Source organism: Plecotus auritus, assembly GCF_963455305.1.
Source record: "Plecotus auritus genome assembly, chromosome: 9".
Classification (NCBI taxonomy): Eukaryota; Metazoa; Chordata; class Mammalia; order Chiroptera; family Vespertilionidae; genus Plecotus; species Plecotus auritus.
Genome location: NC_137783.1, coordinates 155,485,738 through 155,507,990, shown reverse-complemented (window position 1 = coordinate 155,507,990; position 22,253 = coordinate 155,485,738). Strand labels below are relative to the sequence as shown.

General features: G+C 55.8%; 1 protein-coding gene across 5 annotated transcripts in view; it reads right to left on the bottom strand.

The window, feature by feature from the left end:
* The window catches only part of NAP1L4 (nucleosome assembly protein 1 like 4), a 36,648-nt gene that overhangs the window by 14,220 nt on the left and 175 nt on the right, over positions 1 to 22,253 (bottom strand). For 4 of the 5 annotated variants that reach the window (XM_080687897.1, XM_080687900.1, XM_080687898.1 and 1 more), the window contains exons 2-8: positions 13,095 to 13,125; positions 12,590 to 12,648; positions 10,383 to 10,482; positions 8,522 to 8,663; positions 8,219 to 8,305; positions 6,791 to 6,922; positions 3,705 to 3,776 (exon numbers count right to left, since the gene is read on the bottom strand). In XM_080687897.1, the coding sequence (XP_080544023.1) occupies positions 3,705 to 3,776; positions 6,791 to 6,922; positions 8,219 to 8,305; positions 8,522 to 8,663; positions 10,383 to 10,482; positions 12,590 to 12,648; positions 13,095 to 13,108 (606 nt within the window). In that variant the 5' untranslated portion in view covers positions 13,109 to 13,125. Of the gene's footprint in view, positions 1 to 3,704; positions 3,777 to 6,790; positions 6,923 to 8,218; positions 8,306 to 8,521; positions 8,664 to 10,382; positions 10,483 to 12,589; positions 12,649 to 13,094; positions 13,126 to 21,952; positions 22,184 to 22,253 lie in introns of those variants that run through there. The other variant, XM_080687899.1, reaches the window with a different exon arrangement.

The following is a 22,253-nucleotide window of genomic DNA, read 5'->3' as shown; positions in this document are numbered from 1 at the left end:
CATGGTCGCCCCTTACTGCCCCCGCCCCCCCCCCGCTGGCCTGGTGGCCCCCAACAGCCCCCCTGCTGGCCTGGTCACCCCACGCAGCCTGCTGTTCAGTCATTTGGTTGTCCCTCACTAACCCCCCTGCCTGCCTTGTCGCCCCATGCAGTCTACTGGTTGTGATGGCATCCCGGACAATTTGCATATTCCTCTATTATTAGATTGATTCCAGAGAGGAAGGGAGAGGGAGAGACAGAAACATCAATAATGAGAGAGAATCAGTTGCCTCCCACATGTCCCCCACTAGGGCTTGAGCCTGCAACCCAGGCATGTGCCCCTGACTGGAATTGAACGCGGGACCCCTGAGTCCTCAGGCTGACACTTTATCCACTGAGCCAAACCAGCCAGGCCTATAAATTTTAAAAAAATATATTTTTATTGATGTCAGAGAGGAAGGAAGAGGAAGAGAGAGATAGAAACATCAATGATGAGAGAATCATGGATCGGCTGCCTCCTGCACGCCCCACACTGGGGATCGAGCCTGCAACCCGGCATGCGCCCCGACAGGAAATCCAACCAGTGACCTCTTGTTTCCTGGATCAACGCTCAATCGCTGAGCCACACTGGCTGCACTGTAAATAGCTTTTTGAAGGGTGACTTGGCCGTGTCAGAGTAATTAACGAAATAAAAAACCACCTGTGACCTCATACTACTATCTCAAGAAAGGCCTGCTACTTGAGGGGATGCTGAGTGGACGCAGGAGGCTGTGCACTTTCCTTCACCTCCAGCCCCTTGATCAAGGACCAGGAAGCCTGTCCTGGTGAGTAAGGAGCGTCTGTGAAGGCCAAGTCTGGGTTCACACCGCCACCGCCTGGGGCAACCCCACGGCTCGGAGCGCTGTGTGGTTTCGGGAAGTTACTATGCTTTCCTCTTCTGTAAAGTGAAAATGACACCCTCTCTCCCCCGAGTTGAAGACTGATCCACGGAAGCAGCACTTGGAACACAAAGGGGAGTGAAACAGGGTTCTCCGGAGAAGGGGTGAAGGGAGAGAGAGGCCACGACAGCACAGGAGCACAGACACAGGGGGTCAGAGACGGGAACACCCCGTCAGTGTCTGGAAGGGATGGCAGCAGGGTCCGGCCAGATGTCCACTGACCTTCGCCAGAGCCGTGTGGGCTGGAGAGGAAGGATGGTCAACAAATACAAGGTCTGGCGGGTCCAGGTCCAGCAGGACAGGGAGGCAGCCTCGGGGAACCGGGTCCGTCCCTCCCTGCCGCATGAAGATGGAGATGGGAGGGACCACTGGGCCATGAGCACAATGCGCATGGGCTGGGCGAACGAGCGTTATGCTGGATTCGGTCCTTCCGCACCCGGACTGTCCGGGGAGAGTTCTTCCCTTTCCCCTCCCCAGGCCCTACCCACCGTGTCATTTCTTTTCTTCCTGTTTTCTGATTTTTCCTTCCCCGTGGCCTGTTTATCTAGAGTCACCCCAATGCGCTGGGGTGAACTGAAGTGTTTAATGGACCAACACAAAGGCCCCAGGGCGAGGCCGCCGCACTCGTGCCCCGTCCCGCACTTCAGTTAATGGTGATCCCACCCAGCAGGAGTCGCTGCTGCTGTCTTCCCATCGTCATGCCGAGACCAGGAGTGGTCCAGCCCCGCGGTTAAGGTGGACGAGACACATGGGATTCTCTGAGCTGCTTGGAATCATTTCAGAACAGAGGCCAATAAAGGTGATTATTACAAAAAGAGAGAAGACACGATGCCAGCAGGAGCAGAACTGACCACCTCGGGCCTCACTGACGCTCACCTCCACTGGCCCAGCCATTCCACTAACAGAAACGGTCAGAAGCTAAACAAAGATCCGGGTTCCAGGACGCTGACCATGATGCAGCCATTCAGAACGGGGTGGGGGTGGGGCACACAGGGAATGCTAAGTAACCATCTACACCAACAGGTGCAGGAAGAACATTGTCCTGCCCAGCAGAGCGCGTGGCGTGGAAGGAGCAGCACGACCGTGTCTCACGCTCTCACTTCACGCCCCTTTCTGCCGCGTCGGAGGTGGGGGCTGGGGCGGGGCAGGGCCAATGTGCTGGCCCCTCATTCTGAAGCTAGGTGGCTTTTCTTTGAGCTTCAATGTCTTAGGTATTTCACAGTAACCTGGCAGGGTGAGGCTGAGGGAGACTGGCTGGAGCGTCTCTCTAGGCGGGAGACTGTCTCGATTTCCTAAGTGTTCAGAGGGAGCACACAGGACTCACGAGGAACGCTGGCTCGTGGCCTACCGCTCGGGCTCCAGTCCTCGGGGAGCCACATCCGACACATGGCGACAAAGAAGAGAGGAGCCAATGAAAAAGGGAAACGTCAACAAAGTGAATCCAGATGAATGACAGGCAAGAAAGCAGTGGAAGGAAAACACTCCCAGAACCTTACAAGTGTGCTCCCCTGGGAAGGAGCATTCACATCTATCAGACCGCTGTGGCCACAGCTGGGACCGGGGGGCGCTATGGCAAAGCCTCTGCACAGTGAGGAGCCCAGACTGGGGGGGAGGCTGCGAGGAGGGCCCCGGGCTACCCCAGAGGCTGCAGGAGGAGAAAAGGGGTCGTCCCCGCCGCCAGAGTGGCCCTCAGCCTGGAGCAGGCATCGGTGGCTCACGCCCACACCTCACCTGCAGAGGGAGAGCACAGCAGACAGGGAAGGGAGGGACAGATACAGGCATGTCTGCCTGTTCCACCTGCAGCACTAGGGAGAGAACTCCCAGCCACGCTGGCCCTCGTCCCCCACCTGGGGCTGGTGCTGTGACAGTGAGGGAGGAAGAGAGCCAGGCTAGCTCCTGGCCAAGGTCCCTAGCCCACAGCCCCAGGTGCTGTCTCCAAGACCTAAAACTGAGAGCCACCAGCCACCGCCGGACGAACGGGCCGTGAACAGCGCTCTTGCAGCCTAGCGAGCTGGGACGGGGCGCCATCCAGCTCCCCGGGGAAGGGGGGCTCAGTCACCGGCAGGCAGACCCCCACTAAAACGCAGTCTCAGGTATTCTGGAAAGGGGGGTTTGTGACAAATAGAGCAGGGGAGCGTATTTTCAGTCTTATCTGCATCCGAGGATATGTTTTTATTGCTTTTTTAGAGAAAAAGGAAAGGTGGGGGGAGGGGGGGAGCATTGCTGTGAGATAGAAACATCAACCAGTTCCTCCCGCACACGCCCTGACTAGACTAGGGATCCCACCTTAGCCCAGGCGCGTGCCCTAACTGGGAACCGAAGCCACTACCTTTTGATGTACGAGATGACGCTCCAACCAAGCCACGGGCCAGGGTGGTCTGCAGGGGCTTTTTGGAAGAGACACCTAGTAGGTTTCTGTTCAATGCTGCTCACAGTCAAGTGAGTCTGTACTCACTATCCTTTCAAACCCATTTCAAAGACACGGGATCCTCAAACACCCAGGAGCCACTCCGGGAAAGGATGGCAGAGGAACAGCTAATGAGAAGCCACAGCCCCTCCGTGGACACCACGTGGGACGAGGAGTCCATCCCTGCCGGACTCCTGCACCTGCCCTCACCCAGCAGGCGGCCTGGGCTACCTGCCAGGCTGCCCGAACCCCCAGGAGGCATCTCGCCCATGGCACCGGCATGTGAGTGATGGGTCTGATTTCTTGCCCGGGACCCAAGCCCCTTCTTTACCTTCAATGGCCTGACCCCCGACACCAACCAGCAGCTCCATCAGTACTCACCATAGGCTGTCCCGGGTCTGAGAACTTCACTTTAATATCCTGCAGGTGTTTCAAGATTGGCTCATCGTACTCCTGAACACAAAGAGAAAAAGCGATTGAGCTTCCGAGAGCAGCGCGCGTCCTTGCCAAGTCGTGGCTGCGGCCCTCCTGGGCGGTGGACGAGGGGCCCTGGGGGGTCCGCTTCCTGCCAAGTACTGACTCCAGGGAGCCACCCAAGCGGCTGCCCGACACCTGGTCTGAGGGGCAGCGCCTTCAGCACTGAGGCCAGGGCCCTGGCTGCTCTCACACCGCGCCCTGTGCTGGGACCGAGGGGCCATCACCCAGCATGCCGGCCCTGAGCACCTCTGAAGGGACAGAATCACAGCAATCACCTGGGTCAGCTACTGACACGGCAGCCCCCCCCCCCACCGCCACTGGCATGTGGCAATAACCCTCCCAAACCCACAACAGTCACGCAGAGTGAACGCCACGCACGAGGCGTGTCTGAGGCCCACAGCTCAGGCATCACACGAGAGCTTCCAGCACTGGCTGCACGCTCTTACTCCGCGCGTCACTCAAACGCAGAGTTTACCAACGTCTTCATTTGAGAAAGTCCGAGAGAGAACAGAGAAGGAATGACGAGACTCGAAACCCAGCAACCACATCCTAACGAGAGGTGCTTCATCTGTGTAAGGGACTTCTCGTTATTATGAGAGGAAAGGAGGAAAGAGAAACATCGATAGGGTGCCTCCCACGTGCACCCCGACCAGGGATCAAACCCACCGCCTTTGCTGGTGCCCAGGTTGATGTGCCAACCACTGAGCCGCACCGGCCCGAGCAAACAGTTACTTCTTTGCCCCTGAAGTCTGGGGACTGAACTGAAAGATCCCTTGAGGTTCCGCTAAGTTCTAAGAATTGAGCCTGATAAATATCAAGTTCTCAATTTTAAATTCTTTTGACATAGAACAACAACAACAAAACAGCACCCACACAGGCACACAGCACGTCCCGGTGCGCCACGCCTCGTGCGGAATGCCAAGGAGAACGTCACCACCAGTATGCTGCCCGCGAGCTGACCTCATGTGGGCCCGTCCGCTCCTCCCTCAACCCGCAGCGCCCTCTCCTACATCCCGGGTCCACGAAACAACACCGCGCTCCTCCCGGGCCTCGAGGACAAGAACTCGTGGTCCCAGCAGAGCCCGACGCCCTGATGACAGGCTCAGAACTAGGGGCCCGTAAGCCCCGTCCTGGGCACCGCGGGGCTGAGCGGAAGCTGCTGTCCAGACCCTCTCCACTCTCCTGCAGCGTCCGCTCTGCCACCCCACGCCAAGCTCCAAGCACCAAGCACTCAGCCGAGCCCTTCTTCAGGAATTACCATCTGACCCGAATGGCACCTCCGGCCACAGACGCCATCAGGTCAGAGCCAACGACCTCTCACCACTCCCTCCTATGGAGACACACTCTGGAAACGCCAGCCTGTCTCCCCAGCTTTAAGACGCTCTGCGGCCTACACACCGAAGTGGGCCACGATCCAGAGGCGCTGGGAGAACGAAGGAGACACCTTGCTGAGGTAGGCCTGAGCTTCCTTCTGCCCTCACACCAGGAACTGCAGGGAAGCGGCAGCCACGCCACCCCTGGCTGCTAACCAGCACCAGGAGCCAGGCTACCACGCAAGTCCCCTACGGGAACCCAAAGCCCATCGTGACAAGCCTGCACACACCCAGCGTGCCCCACCCAGCAGCATGGATACCGCCAGCGGCACGTCGGAAAAGCAGCCCCGCAGGCCCCACCCAGACCCGAGAAACCAGGCCCCGCAGGTCCCGGGGACGGGCACACCCACCAAGGTCTGAGAGAACCAGCCAGTCCACTGCGTGGCGACTTCCCACCCTGGGGCACCCCAGAAGCCGGGAACTTCCACCGACACCTGGGACTGCCAGGGACGTGGGGGCAGAGGCACTGAGGCTGCTATGAGTGGTTTGGTTTTGTTTTTCTTGGCTATTGTGTTTTAAAAGTTGCCCAGGTGCCCGGATGGCGTGGCTCAGTGGTTGAGTGTCCACCTATAAACCAGGGGGTCGTGCGGTTCAATTCCTGGTCAGGGCACAATTCCCGGGTTGCGGGCTCCATCCCCAGTAGGGGGCGCGCAGGAGGCAGCCGATCCATGAGTCTCTCTCATCACTGATGTTTCTGTCTCTCTTTCCCTCTCCCTTCCTCTCTGACATCAATAAAATTATATTGGGGGGGGGGGTTGCCCAGGTGATTCTGGGTGGTCTGCCATGGAGCACGCCATCTTTCCAATGAGTTTCTGGCGCGGGGCATGAGCTGGTTTTCCTAAACCCCGACCTGAACTTCTGCGTGAAAAGAGCTCGGCAGGAACAGAGGCCATCGCAGCCACGTGTTTCAGACGCAGCGTCAGCGGAAGGAGAGAAGGAAATACACTCCTCACACCCTTTCCCCAGTCTCGGCCACGGACACTGCCCAACAGGCCTGTTTCACAGTTCCAATACCCACCAACGGAGAAGTGTAACACGTATGTGTCAGCGCAAGTGTGTGTATATGTTCACACACACGCACACATGCACGCCTTCACCCCCCTCACTTCCCCGCCTGCCCACACCGTGAGCTGGAGAGGCTGCCCTGGCGGCTGACGAGGGTCGATGCACCAAGGCTGCAGGTTCCATCTCCAGGGAGGGCACACACAAGGGGCATCAATAAGTGGAACAAACGGATGTTTCCGCTTCTCTCTCCCCTCCCTCCCTTCTTCCTCTCTACAATCAACAAATTAAAAAACAACAAAAAAACAGCCATCCATTTTTAAAAAATGGAAAGGGGTCTCGAACCTGCTGACAGGCTTTCTGGCTGAGGCAACAGCCCTGTCCCAGGAGGGGAGCGGCTCAGGGCTGCGGCTCAGGCGGCGGGCCTCCCGCTCCAGCTGCGGTAAGCTGTGACTGGGGTCCGCACCAGTGAGAGCCCTCCTGTGAGGCCAACACTGCTCCGGAGCGGGGGTCACAGGAGTGCCTTTCCACCCACAGTGAACCACCGGGGAAGCCCCAGCAGGCAGCTCACACCAGCTTTAAGACCAACTTCCTCCCAGGACGAAGCGTGCTCACCTGGACCAGCTCGCTCAGCATGTCCACGTTTCTGAAGATGGTGAACCAGAACTCCGGAATCCCTCGGGGGGCTGGCTCCTCGGCTGCCTCGGCTTCCTTCTCCGCGATGACTACTTTGCTTTTCATGTCCCCCTAAAAGTAACGGTGCAGGACAGACAGTCACCACAAAGCAGCAAATAACAAACACTCCATGGCTTGACGCAGACGATCCTTCCAGAATCCCGCACAAACTGCTATCACAAACCCTTGTCCTTTGATCCTGCATGCCAAGCCCGCTGAGCAGGTCACGACTTAAAGGTTTCCGGGACAAAGCATTCAAGGCACTCCGTCCAGACGTAATTCCACCGAACAATTTAAGTTGGTGGAAAAGCTCAAGAGGGGTCAAAGGCCACGTTCTGGGAAAGGCGGTGCAGTGCTGGCTCCACGAGGCCCCCACCTGGGGATGATCACCCACTACCACACCAACTCCAGTGGCTTCCGCAAGCAGAACTGCCAACCACTCTGTACCCCTGCGTCCAGGGAGGCGGCTCTAACTGCCACCTCAGCCAGAGGCACTGTGCCCACACGAGGGCGGTGACCAGAAAGGCTGGGTGCCCGTGTAGACGCAGGGCCCTGGAGGGAGAGGAGACGCGTGCACAGGCCGCGGGAAGGTGGGAGTGCTGTGCCACTGGGACCTTCCGAGGAAACAGCAGAGGCAGGTTTTTCTTGAGCAAAAGGATCTGATTCACAAGGACACTGATCCGCAGCCACAGCCACAACCAGGCCCGGCTCTGCATGTTTTTAGGTCAAAACACGTGGCTACCAGAACTAGCACACGCTTCAAGATGCCCCTGAAAGTGAGCTTTACGGCGAGGCGCTACTTGTCTCCCAAACAAGATCAGGCTGACAGTGAGCCGATGGCACTGGAACGGGACCGTCAGGCAAAAGGCTGCGAGCAGGTGAGGACGGGCACGTCACTGAAGGACCCGTAACCCGCTGATCTAAAGGGTCCAGTGGCGAGGCGCTCTGGCCACCTCCTCCTGGCGCTGGTTCTGGAGCGGGATGGCGGGTGTTCCCAATACACCCTCCTCCCCACACCCCGTCTGCTGGTGACCAGCACCGCACGCCGGGCTGAGCCTGTCACTGAGGCTTGACAACCTAGCGCATCGGCTCCAGGATCTCCCTGCACAGTGCAGAGCCGCTCTAGGTCACTGAGCGACCTGGGGAGACTGCCGGGGCCACCGCACGAGCTGATGGCACCGTCAGACGCCGGGCCTGCAGCTGCTCAGTACCCAGCCATAAAGAACCCCAGCCCCTGGCCTCGGGGTGGAGCAGCCCCTCCCGGGAGCTCTCTTCTTCGCCAAGCCCGGCGGAGCACCGAGACCGTGAGTGTCTTATTGGAACGCAGGGGAGAGGGCGCAGGTGGCGCTCGTTAGAACAACAACTTACAGCCAGTTTGTCCTCCTCTTCGTTCTCGCTGTGCCACTCGGATTCCGCATCTGTCGGCTCCACGTCACCCGTGACGAACTCCCTTCTCTAAGTGAGAGCAAGACCTCCTTAGAGTTAGGGCATTCGGAAAGGCAGGCGTTAAGCTGAGTCTGCAAACAGTGCCCGTGGGGACGGACACCCGGGTGCGCCCATCACTCATTCTAAGACTCGGCCCGGGACCTAAAGAGCAGCCCAAGGCCATTTCCTGGGCAATGGGGGCGCTCACCCTCGGAGGCCTGACCGTGCGAAGCAGAGGTGCCCCACCTTGTCAAAGAGAGGCTGGTAGAGCGCCGCGTACTTCCTCTCCAGGTCGTGGACCTCTTCGTAGAACTTGGCTTCTATGTGCGCGCACTTCACCTGAAGCTGCTTCAGCGCGTTGATTCTTCTTTTCACGGCTTTAGGTAAACTAGAGAGCAGCGAAGAAAACCGTTACACGCTTACAAAAGCAGAGTGGCATTCTTTTCTGTTTCACTAAAGTAAGTTTAGGTTAACATAGAATTAACATCCTAACTACGAAAAAGAGCTAAGACCATTAACAAAGGCCCGACCGGCGTGGCTCAGTGGTTGAGCGTCGACCTCTGAACCAGGAGGTCACGGCTCAATTCCTGGTCAGGGCACAGGCCCGGGTTGTGGGCTCGATCCCCAGTGGGGGACATACAGGAGGCAGCCGATCCATGATGCTCGCTCATCACTGGTGTTTCTCTCCTCTCCCTTCCTCTCTGAACTCAATAAAAATGTGTTTTAAAAAGGACACACATCCCAATAAGGGAAAAAACAGTGCGAAGGAAGCTCAGGAAATAATTCACAAAAGAAAATAAAAATAATCAAACCCAGAAGAAACCTCCAATCTCATTCGTTTTTAAAATGTTGTCATTGATTTTTAGAGAGAGAGGAAAGGAGGAAGAGCAGCATTGATGTGAGAGCAGAGCACTGACTGGCCGCCTCCACCAGTCCCCCACCAGGGAGTAAGCTCACAACCCGGCATGTGCCCTGACTGGGTATCGAACAAGCAACCTTTGGGTGCAGGGACAACCCCCACCCAACTGGGCCACACCAGCTAGGGCTGTCCAGCCTCATTAAACGTCCAAAAGAACGTAAATGAAAAAGAACTCCTGTCCTGGCTGCACCAAGGACCCCTGCGCTGGGTAAGCCATACCCGGGCCACCTCAGCGTGAGGGGCTTCCCAGACCCCGTCACCAGCCTAGGACGAGTGCGGGAGGCGGACACAGGCCGCAGGGAGGGTTTCACAAGAGGGGACACACACTGCCTCTGCACTGCTGCCCTGCACGAGCTACACACCTTGAAATCATTTTCTGACTTGAGTCTTCCTCATGCAGTAAGAACAAAAGGTCCTAAGCAAACTGGTCCCTGCTGTCCCCTGGCCATCCTGAGTCAGTGACAGTAACGACAGTCTCCCCACAGCAGGCACTTCCCGTGCAGTGTCTGTCCCCACAAACCCTGTCCCCCTCTAAAGCACTGCACCTCGCCCCTCCCACTGCTGCCCACGCACGGCAGCCACTGAGCCTGCAGATGCCCCCGCCCGCTGCCGAGGGCCTCCTATCCGGGCAAAGCGGACCCAAGGGCCCCTGCCCACCCTAACCGCCTGCAACACGTGGAGCCGTGCGCTGGGAACCGTGAGGGTGGGACGTCCCGGCCAGCAGCAGCCCCGCCCTCCAGAAGGAGAGCTGCCCGAGGAGCCTTGGCCGGGCGGCACCAGGACACGCCTCTCCTGAAAGAGCCGCTGGTGCTGCAGGCACCGCAGGTGAGTCCGGGAGGAACGGCTGGCAGCTGACAGCCACCAGGAAGAGAGCGCGCTCCGCCCTCACCTGGCACCCCGTCCCCCGTCCCCCGCCAACGCCTTCCCTGTGCTGCTGACAATCGCCACAGGATGGCCGATGGGCCCGGTGGTCAGAGCGCCACCTGCTGCGTCCTTTCTACAGGTCTGAGCCCTGTGCCCGACCCTGAACCCGAGCCAGCACCCCTCGTTGGACCCAGAGCCTGGCTCAGCAGGCTCCAGCTGAATGGAAACACTATTCCCATTCCTATTCCTATTCCAGGAACAGGGAGTGGTTTCCCGCCTCCTTCGCTCCTGGAGGGCACCACGCCTCACGCACAGCGTACTCACGTCTCGATGTAGCTGGACGGAGTGTGGGAGACACTGTCGAGCCGCTCCTGCAAGGCCGCCAGCACCTGAGGGCTCTGCATCACCTGGTCGGTGAGCTTCTCTACAAGTTGGAAACAAGGCGAGACCATTCACCACGTGCCACCAGAGCCAGCATCGCCAGCCCAGAGCCACTCAGCCTGCTCGTCTACCGGAACTTCTAAACACGGCCAGCGGCTCGCGCAAACACGTTGTGAAAACACGGAAGGTCACGCTGAAGGCTTTGGGTATCTGTGTTAACCACCAAAGTGGGCCACTGAAGCCTGAGGAGGGCCCTAGAGATTTCTGGGTCTCATCCTGGCTGTTTAAGCTCCAAATCTCCCAAGTCCCACGTGGGCCCGGAAGCCGAGGACAGGGGTGAGCGGACGGTTCCTCGGAGTGAATCAGTGCCCACGTGTGCCCAGCACACAGCCCGCAAAGCCCGGCCTCACCAGTCAGTTCCCTGGTGGCGACTTCCCACGTGCCCTCTGATCCTTCACCGGCACCACCTCCTGCGCACACCCCCCAACTGCGCACACCCCCCTCCTGCACCGCTGTGTCCTGACCAGCTCCTCGCAGAGGTCACGGGGCCCCCACCCCACACACCCTGCTGCGCTGTGACCATGGCGAGCGCCACTGTGGCTGCGGCACAGACTCCAGTGTGCTGAGCCGACCCCCTCTTCCTGCCACTGTGCAGCCAGTCAGACTCACAGGTCGCTGCAGCCGGGAGCGCTCCAGCCTTCGTGAGAACGTGCGGGCACGCAGGGCGCACCAAGCAGGCCCCGCTTAGCTACAAGCAACCACTACCAGGAAGCAGTGCTCCCGTGCGCACTGTGCCCACACACCACCAACAGCATGCCCGGTGCACACCCCGCTCTGGCTCTGGCTGCGGCAAGGCCTAGACGCAGTGACACCTAGACACAGTGACACCTAGCACCTACACCTTGGTTTTTAACACTCACAAAAACAGAGCCCCTTAGACAACTGTCAGAGTCCAGGTCGGGGGCAAGGCAAGTTCAGAGGAAAATGGACCGTGACGTGCACAAAGGTACTCGAAAAAAGCCCTGCCAGTGATGGGGACACAGCAGCGTGGGACACAGAGCCAGCCCGGAGGGACCCCACTCTTCCAGCGGGACAAAGCGTGCACCCAAGAGAGTAAGATGGCAACTGGAAAACACCGACAAGCAAGTAACCCACGTCCCTATGTAACACTGGGGGGGTGGGGTCACAGCTGGGGTCTGTGGCAGGAGAGTCAGGATTAGAAAGCACCTTTGCAGCCCCAGGGTCATTCCCGATGCAGCAAGGGTCACAGTGGTGCCGACACCAGGTGAGCGTCTCAGGGAGAACGGGACCCCCAGGGGCCAGCGCAGTATTTAACCAAAGGACCCTCACGATGGAGGCCTGGCAGACGCTGTCTTAACCAGGTCACCAATGCCAGCACCTGCCACGGGCCCAACTGCACTTCCCGCCGCACAAGGTCGCCCACGTGGCAGGTTTGCCCAAACGTTTGCCCTGACTCTCAGGAGGGGAGAGCAGAGCAACCCAGAGCATGGGCATGCCACAAGACGCTGGGCACCGTGTCACTGCGGTGAGGGTAAGGGGGTGGGGGCTCCCCAACAGAGGAGACACAACCACCTCCAACACACGGACTTCCCACAGGCTAGTCCTGGGGCGGGGAGGGGGAGCAGGGCCGTGAAGAACTGCGGGGAAAGGGGAGATAAAACACAACTGCACCAACGTCGTCTCAATGCTATCAACTGCTCGGTTGTGCTTATGAGGATTCCTCCAGCGTTTAGGGAATTTTCCCTAAATTGTTTTAGCGACTCCTTTAGCCAATATACCCACAACTTGTTTTCACAAAGTTCAGGGGGCCTTTCTGAAACGGAAGGGGAAACACAGCATGAATTTATGGGAAAATGGGGCATCCGGGATCGGCTTCAGTCCATCAGAAGAGAAGGCACCGACGGAGAGAGCCCGGTCATTTGAGAACCAACGCTGACGCCAGTGAGCGTAGGCGCTCTGCTTCTGCAGCGTCTGGACTGCCTGAGACACGTTTCGATGGTGTCCTGAATCTCCTCTCACAGCACACACGCTACGTTCTCCCCGCTCTTCCCGCCGCGGCGCCGAAACCCAGCGTGGAGACCGCTCTGCCCGCCAGCGCTCCAGTGAGCCCCTGCCCGCGGTGAACTGACCTGTAGCACTTGCATCTTTGGCAGCTTCCAAGGAGTCTGAAGGAGCGCCATCTGAAAAGCTAGAGCAACACGGTAAGGTGAGGAAGGATGACCAGTAGCACAGGGCATGCTTCGTATTCCGCACGTTACGAGGTGTCAACAGCGACTTCAGGTTTGATGGACGAGAGCCACAGACACACGTGGTACGTAGTTAACAACCCCCTCCTCATCCTGGGCCCCCCACACGCCACTCCCAACAGTTCCAACTTCCAACCCTCGTCCGAGCTTCTAAATTCTCCTCTCCACCACTTCTTTCCTCAAATAATCTCCCCACTCTGAAACCCAACCCACAACCCAACCCACAAGGACCCACGGTCTGGACGGCTGCCGACCAAGAAAAGCCCCCTTCCCAAGCTGGGAGGACAGCGCCCACCGCGGCTCTGGAAGCCGCCACCGAACTCCAAGCCTTGCCTGTTGCTCACCAACGAGAATGTAAACGCCATAAACCAAGTTCGCTCTGGCTTACCTGTTATCTGCCATCTGAATGTTTTTATCTCCTGCAAGTTAAAGAAGAGTTGTAACCGTTACCACCGCTAAACAATTACAAGCAAAACATGTGTCAAATGCACCCTTTTACTAAAATTGTACTAGCATTGTCTATGGGGATGCGAGCTACTTACTGGGGTGGGGGGAAGGGGGGGACACAGACGACTTTCTGGGTGATGAAAAGTCCGAAATCTCGAAAGGGGCACCGTCACCCAGGTGCACACACTTATCAAAGCTCATCAAACCCCACATTAGGGTCTGTACCTTTCAGTGTGTGCACACTTTACTCACAAAACGTTTCTCTTGTTGGCACTAAAATGACCAGCCTTCAGAATAAAAACAATTCTAATTTGCCTTGTCTGTAAGTTTTAGCAACAGGAATATGTTTATGCTAGGCCAACTACTTTAGAGCAATTCAAAGCATTTACTGGCATGAACACTGTCTTTTTTAAAGACACACACACACCCTAACCGGTTTGGCTCAGTGGATAGAGCGTTGGCCTGGGGACTGAAGGGTCCCGGGTTCGATTCCGGTCAAGGGCATGTACCTTGGTTGCGGGCACATCCCCAGTGGGAGGTGTGCAAGAGGCAGCTGATCGATGTTTCTCTCTCATCAATGTTTCTAACTCTCTATCCCTCTCCCTCTCTATAAAAAATCAATCAATCAAATATATTAAAAAATAAAAATAACAAAAATAAAGACACACACACACACACACTTTTTTTTTTAATTCCAGAGAGGAAGGGAGAGGGAAAGATAGAAACATCAATGATGAATAAGAATCACTGACTGGCTACCTCCTGAACACCTCACACTGGGGATAGAGCCTGCAACCCCGGCATGTGCCCTGACCAGGAATTGAACCCTGACCTTCTGGTTCAGAGGTCAATGCTCATACATTTGTCTTTTAAACTCTAACTTAAGGATGATTTTTTAAAATATATATTTTTATTGATTTCAGAGAGGAAGGGAGATAGACAGAAACATCATCGATGAGAATCATGGATCGGCCGCCTCCTGCACGTCCCCTAGTGGGGATCGAGCCTGCGACCCAGGCATGTGCCCTTGACTGGAATCGAACCCAGGACCCTTCGGTTCGCAGGCCAACGCTTTATCCACTGAGCCAAACCGGCCAGGGCTTAAGGATGATTTTTAAAGTTAATACTGCCCGGCCAGTGCGGCTCAGTGGCTGAGTATCCACCTATGAACCAGGAGGTCATGGCTGGATTCCCTCCCCATCAGGGCAAAAGCTAGGACTGACGGCTTCATCTCCAGTAGGAGGCATAGAGGAGGCGGCCAATCAATGATTCTCTCTCAGCATTGATGTTTCTCTCTCTCTGAAATCAATAAAAAACACATTTAAAAAATTGGCACGGTGCCCTGGTGAGTGGGTCAGTGGTCAGAGCCCACACTGAAGGGTCGCGGGCTTGCTCAATGTGTCTCTCACAACAACGTGTCTCACCGTCTCTCACTCCCCACCCTCCCCTCTCTTCGTTCTCTCTGAAAAGCAGTGGAGAAAACACCCTCAGGTGAGGACTCACAACAACAACTCAGTATGCCGCGTTGAACGTCAGTGTATGGAACACAGCCCCGAGCCTCATCAGATTTTCCTACTTCTAAAGGGCACCCAGGTTAAACGATGGGAGGGATGCAGGCGAAGACCACCCTGAAACTGCCCAAGAATGCAGGCATGCACGCGGGTCCCCTCCCTCCCGAGCCCACGTTCCACGGGTGGACTGGCACGCACGCTTCATGAGGGCACCAGCAAGCCCTTTGCTTCTATTCCTCTAACTCACGATCCGACTTTTACCGCAAACAAGAACACGCTTTTCAAGGGGACACTTTTTAAATTTTCGTGGCAAATTATCCAACATTATGTTGAATCCTTAATTTTAAACTGAAAACATCTAGTCTACTGCTAGAGTAATAGTATTATTTCAAATAGAGCCACTCGGGAGAAAGAAGATGTGAGCTGGGGAACGCAACCGAAATTTTTACAACTTTATTATGTCTTAATCGCGTCCAAGATCCTCGGTGCCTTTTCCGAGGGAACTGAACCATTAGCCCATTGTACGCCGTAAGCGTCTGCAGACGCAAGCGGCAGACCTTCCCCACGCGCCACACGCGTCTATACAAAAAAAAAAGTTTTCCCTAAGTGGCAGCCCTGACCAACTTTAAAATCATTTTTCGTGAGAATTTTCAGCTGAAAATATTCAAGAACATCGAATTGTGAGAAATATATTTATTTTTACAATATTCATTGCAAATTGATTTTTCAAATTAAATTACAAACATCGTGGCGTGGGGATGGTTTCCGTGTTGGATGCGTGGCAGTTAACGGGTGAAGATCACCTCCATGAAATCAGTTTCTGTAAGACCAGATTCCCGTTCGTCTACAATTCTCAATACGTTAAGGGGGCAGTAAAGCAAGCCCTGTAGCACTGCCACCAGGGTCACCTAAGTGAAGGATGGGGATCCCACCCTACCCACCCATGGAGTCCCAGCAGCCCCAGGGCCCAGGACCACACAAAGGGACCAAGGAGCCACCTGTTCTAAGGAGGCGTCAGCACACCCTGCAGGCCACCCTGGGGTCCACCACAAAACCTGGCCCACACAGGCCGCCCACACGCCCCCGGGGCAGCCCCGTCTCATTCATATCGTCTGATCAGTAGTCTTCACCCAATCTATCACCACATTCTTTAGTATTCGAAGATAATTGTGAGAGAATCAGTATGTCAGAAGGTAATTGAAAACAAATGTCAAGAACCAAATAACTTACGTTAAGCCCCAAACTAGTGGTCAATGTTCTCGTTAAACAACCTTCACTTGGCAGTTTTAAAAAAGAGCCCTAGCCAGGCTCAGGGGCTAGAGTGTCAGCCCGAGGACTGAAGGGTCCCAGGTTCCGTTCCGGTCAAGGGCAGGTTTGATTCCGGTCAAGGGCACGTTATCTGTTATGGGTTGGATCCAGGGTCAAGGCATGTGTGGTAGGCAACCAACTGCTTTCTCACCTCAAAGTTTGTCTCTCCCCCTCCCTTCCACTCTCTCTAAAAATCAAAGGGAAAATATCCTCGGGTGAGGATTAACAACAACAACAAAGAGGTGTCTAGGACCTAAACATATTCAGACTGAAATTATATTCAAACTGATTTCAATCCTCAGTAACGACTGACAATCTAATTCAATACACACCCCCTTCCTTCTTGGGGACTTACCAAAGGTCTCACTGGAAAAGCAGACACAGCCCAGCCGTGGGGCTCGCTGGTTGAAGGTAGCCCCAGGCACCTAGAAATTCAATTCCCGTCAGGGAACATGCCGGGGTTTGGGGTTCGATCCCCAGTAGGGGGCGCGCAAGAGGCAGCCAATCGACATTACTCTCTCACCAATAGAAGTTTCTATGTCTCTCCCTGAAATCAATAAGAACATACTTATCTGTATCTACAGAGACCTAGAACCCTCATCCGAGGCCAGGAATCAAACCCAAGACCCTTCGGTGCATGGGCCGATGCTCACCACTGAGGTAACCAGCCAGGGCAATAAGAACCATTTTTAAAAATAATAAAAAAGCACATGTATTTTTCCAGGAGAACTAGTAAGACTGACAACTAATCACTTAACACAGCTGTGTGTTAGGAACAGGAGAGAGCACTGTGTGTGTGTCTGAGCCACTTCTCCCGATGTCTTAAGGAAAGAACGGGCCATCGATGGTGCTTGTCTTCCACTGACAAACAAGCTCACGAGGGCAGGACTGCCCCTCGCTCAGCGCAGCAGCCCGTGCCCGCCTTGGCGGAGACAGAGCCAAGCGTCCCTGCCTCCCTCGCCGGTCCGCTCACTGCTCCTGGGTGACAGTCCGCCCAGGTGTCGCCTGGTACAGCGAGGCGCAGGGACCCCACCAACACCTTGGCGGCCCCAACACAGTTTCCGAAGACACGCAGGCAGCCATGTCTGCTCACCACATTGCGCCGCCACCAGGCACGCGTGGACTGTCTTTTTCAGAAACTTACCAGAGACCAAGCCCTGTTTTCAGGAAGAAAGTAAAAAACTATTTCCTTTCCTTAACCAAAACACTGTTTTTACTCAAGGCACATGGCCTTCCTTGCTATAGCTCCAATTCCTCTGCTCTGCTCTGCAGTTCATTAGCATACGGCTGAGCAAGGCAAACACGGAAAAGTCTTTCTTAGCCCAGTACCTAGCAGGGGTGGGCAAACTCTTTGACTCGAGGGCCACAATGGGTTCTTAACGTGGACCGGAGGGCCGGAACAAAAGCATGGATGGAGTGTTTGTGTGAACTAATATAAATTCAAAGTAAAGGAGCGGAGGGGAGAGCAAGAGAACCGGATAGAACAGCCGGATCCGGCCCGCGGGCCGTCGTTTGCCCACGGCTGAGACCCTGTCGCCCGTCAGGAAGGCTTTCCCCCTCCACCCTATTTACCACCACTGCCCCAAACCCCTATGCCTTCTCTCTGCTTCCAGCAGCCCCTACCGTCCACTGTGGAAACGCAGAGGGAAAGGCAGGATGTCCCACACAGAGGTGCTCGTCACTGACAGGGGAGGGATGGGAAGCCCTGAAAGCTATTTGGTGACAACTGGGCAAACAAATGTTTAAATCAGAACACAACTGCACGCTTACAGCCTTTCTACGTAAACATTTATTTAAAGTGTAAAGATCTTTCTACCACAAAACTATTACACAGAAACCTCATCTTAAAAACAACCGCCTTATTTTATCTTTTAAATGTTTTCATTGATTTTAGAGAGAGAGGAAGGGAGAGAGAGAGAAACATCAATGAGGAGAATCGCTGATGGGCTGGCTGCCTCCTGCACGCCCCCTACTGGGAATCAAGCCCCCAACGGAGGCATGTGTCCTGACTGGGAATGGGACCTGGGACCCTGTGGTGCACGGGAGGGCACTCATCCACGGCACCGTGCAGGCTGGGCTCACCCTGTTTTCAAACAGGCTTTTTGAGGGTATCAATAAAATGAACAGTATATTATTAAAAAAAAAAAGTCCAGCCCTGGCTGGTGTGGCTCAGTTGGTTGGGGGGTGGGGGCTAAAGGTTGCCGGTAGGATTCCCCACAAGCTCAGGTCGTGAGGCTCTATCCCCAGTGGGGGGTGAGCAGGAAGCAGCCTAATGATGTTTCGCTCTCACTTAGATATTTCTCTCCCTCTCCCTCTAAAAGTCAAGAAAAAAAATCTAAAAAAAAAAAAAAAAGAAGTCCCAAAGACCCAAACTGAAGCACGCTTAGTTCCCACAGCTGATAGAGCATCCTTACTTGCAAGAGGAAATTTACGTGCTTACGGCCAAAACGTTTTCTTCCTACAAAACCACACTGCCTCTCCAGTCACTAAGGCTAACAAGGCACAGCAGCCCTGCTCTCTGAAGAGGACAGGGTAGAAAACCATGGCCATCAAATGGAAAAAGGAATCGCCATCACAAGCTTCCTGTTTAATCCACACCGAGGACATACTTTATTGATTTGAGAGAGAGGAAGTGAGAGGGAGAGAAGCATCAATGTGAGAGATGGGCCTCAACTGGGATTGAACCTACAATCTGGAATGTGCCCTGGCCAGGAATCAAACCCAGACCTTTGGGTGTCCCGGACAACACTCCAACTGAGCCACACCGGTCAGGGCACAGACTATTCCTTAAAATACTTTGTAGCAGTAAAGCCAACATTTTCACGGCCCATTAGTAAGGATTTCCTCATTACTATGTGCTCATGGACAAATCTCAGGATAGCAGCTTAGGGACAAGCCTGCTAAGCTAGGAGATACCATCACGTGAGCTCTGATGAGAGCCAGTTCCTACAACGATTCCACATCAGTACCTCCGTCTTTGAAGATCACCCTGGTGGCAGGACCAGCCTTTTACTCTGGATGCCTACCTACACGTCCCTTAAAAACAAAAACAGCCCTGGCTGGTTCTGCTCGGTGGCTCGGTGTTGGCCCTTGGAGGGAAGGGTCCTGGGTTTGAGTACAGTCAAGGGCACGTACCTCAGTTGCAGGGTCAAGCCCCAGCCCTGGTCAGGCCCCATGAGGAGGGGGGCAACCAACTGATGTGTTGTCTCTCTCACATGGATGTTTCTTTCTGTTTCTCCCCCTCCCTTCCACTCGCTCTAAACATCAATGGAAAAATATCCTCGGGTGAGGATAAAAACAACAACAAACAAGAAACCACAACCACAACCGAGTATGCCCTTCTTAACCAGCAACCTCAGACCTAACTGGAGCTCCTCACTGCTGCCCAGATACTATTCTCCCCCAACAAGCCCAATAATGTAGGTCCTCTGGCCACATGAGCTCATCAAACCAGTTTTAAAACACTTGAAAACTTCGAACGAAGGACAGAAAGGAAAAAACTAAAAACTAAGGACTTCTGATCTCCATGATGCCTTTCATACATGTACGCTGGAGGTCACCCCCTCCTGCTGCCAGAAGACCAGCAACTGCTTAAAAGAAGGAGAAGGAAAAAGACCTCCAGCCCAACCAGCGCAGATGGGGGAGCTGACAGCTCCTGGTATGGAGGTGGCTAAGACCCTCCCAGGCCCCGGAAAGCACACCGGACTCAGCACTTCAACCACAAAACCACAGCTACCCGCACAGACAGAACCTCAGCTCCAACTCCACGGAGGAGCGGGGTCATCTAAGAGGCCCCTTCACAAAGCCACATAAAGAACAGCAATCCTCTTCAGAATTCAGTCTATTGAGCTCGTCAACCCAAAAGTGATAAAAGTCAAATAATTTAATTTCCCCGACCACGGTTCTGTATTTGTTTTGTAAAATAGCACAAAGCTCACAGAAGTGTTTAGATGCTGTGATGCAGACATTCGCACATCACGAACAGTGGCCAGAGAGAAAAGACTGCAAGCGCGTGTGTAACAGGCGTCTGAGACAGCACTGGGTGTTTAAGTGATCATTTATGCCGTTACAAACATTGTGAGAGTGACACCATCACAAACACTGTGAGAGTCAGTCACACCATCACAAACACTGTGAGAGTGACACCATCACAAACACTGTGAGTCAGTCACACCATCACAAACATTGTGAGAGTCACACCATCACAAACATTGTGAGAGTAAGTGACACCATCACAAACATTGTGAGTCAGTCACACCATCACAAACACTGTGAGAGTGACACCATCACAAACATTGTGAGAGTCAGTCACACCATCACAAACATTGTGAGAGTGACACCATCACAAACACTGTGAGTCAGTCACACCATCACAAACATTGTGAGAGTCACACCATCACAAACATTGTGAGAGTAAGTGACACCATCACAAACACTGTGAGAGTCAGTCACACCATCACAAACACTGTGAGTCAGTCACACCATCACAAACATTGTGAGAGTCACACCATCACAAACATTGTGAGAGTAAGTGACACCATCACAAACACTGTGAGAGTCAGTCACACCATCACAAACATTGTAAGTGACACCATCACAAACATTGTAAGTGACACCATCACAAACATTGTAAGTGACACCATCACAAACATTGTAAGAGTAAGTGACACCATCACAAACACTGTGAGAGTCAGTGACACCATCACAAACATTGTGAGAGTAAGTGACACCATCACAAACACTGTGAGAGTGACACCATCACAAACACTGTGAGAGTCAGTCACACCATCACAAACACTGTGAGAGTCCGTACTCCCTCTATGCCCTGAGAAGAGGCCGTCCAGGTCTAGGGAAAGCGCCCCCGAGTGAGCTTGGGAGGGTCACCATTCCCACACTTAACGTTTCACCTGCCGACTGACCCCTCTTTGTCACTATAGCTCTTTATGAAACGGAGTTTTGCAATTATGTTTTCATTCACCGAAAAGGTCTTCTCTTCAGTGACCCTCGAAGAAGAAACAATGTTCCTTGTCCCCAAACAAGCCCGACAGCAGCTTCCAGCCGGAGAACGCTCACTTCCTGGAGTCCTGTCTCCCCCAGGGCGGCCTGGGCGAGGGAAGCGCTGGGAGGGAAGCGCTGGGAGGCCGCTCTCTCCACCTCGGGAACGCGCCCCCCGCCTTCCTTTCTCGGCGGCTCCCAGGGCATCCGTACTGTTTCCCCCGCGGGGCCACCGCTAACTTCGGTCTGAAACAGCGGGCATGGCCTCCATTCTCCGCCGGGAGGCATCTAGCGGAACCAGGACCCGGGAGCTGGATCACCAGCCGGCTCCACTGCTGACCCACCGGAGGCCAGCGGGGCTCCGTGCGCGGAGGGAACCGGCTCCAACACGAAAACTTCCCTCCCTCCGCGGAGGCAGGACAGCGGGGCCGAGCCAAAGTGCCGCCACCTGCACCAGCCGTTACCCTCGCAGCGGGCAGAGCAGCATCCGCCGGGCAGCTACTGAGAGACCCAGAGAGGAGACACGGGGGGGGGGGGGGACCGGCGCCCCCCGCGGGGCCGTCGCTTGGAGGGGCCGCTAGGACCGCAGGAAGGCAGTCGCTTAGGGCGAAGAGTTCTGCACGTTTAGGTCCCGCCGCTTACCCGAGGCACCTGCACAGGAGAACCGCCACCACCCATGTGCAGGGGTGCAGAGGCGGACAGGGGACCCCGCGGGGTGGGGGGGCGCGGGCTTGGACACGGCTCCGGCCGCGCACACGGACACGGAGCGAGGGCCGCCGGGTGGGAAGGGAGCGAGGGCAGGGACTTCCCCGCCCGAGACCTGCTCGGTGGCGGGAAGCAGCCCCGCGGCCTCCCGGCCTGCACCCCGAGTCCTCCGTGGGCGGGGAGCCCTACACGGCGCCACGCGGTCGTGTCTCCTCGTAAACACACCAACCCCGCCCCACGGACGTCAGGAGCCGAGCCGCCGAGGTCGGGGCCCGCTCACCGCGGGCAGCGCCAGTTCCGGAAACAAAGGCCCGTCGGCGGCTCCGCGCTCCCCAGGATCCCAGCCCGCCCGGCCCCGGCTCTCGCTCGGGCGGCACGGGTGGGGCCCGGCCCGCGACGTTAACCTTCTCGGGGACGCCGCGCGGGAACAAAGCGCCTCCTGACCTTCAGGGCCGCGCCGGGGGCGGGCGGAGCGGAGAGGAACATCCGCCGCCCGCCGCCGCCCGGCCTCCCGGCGGGCCCGCGAGCCACCGCCGCTCCGGGCGCCCCGACCCCGCCCCTGCCGCCGCAGCCTCCCGAGG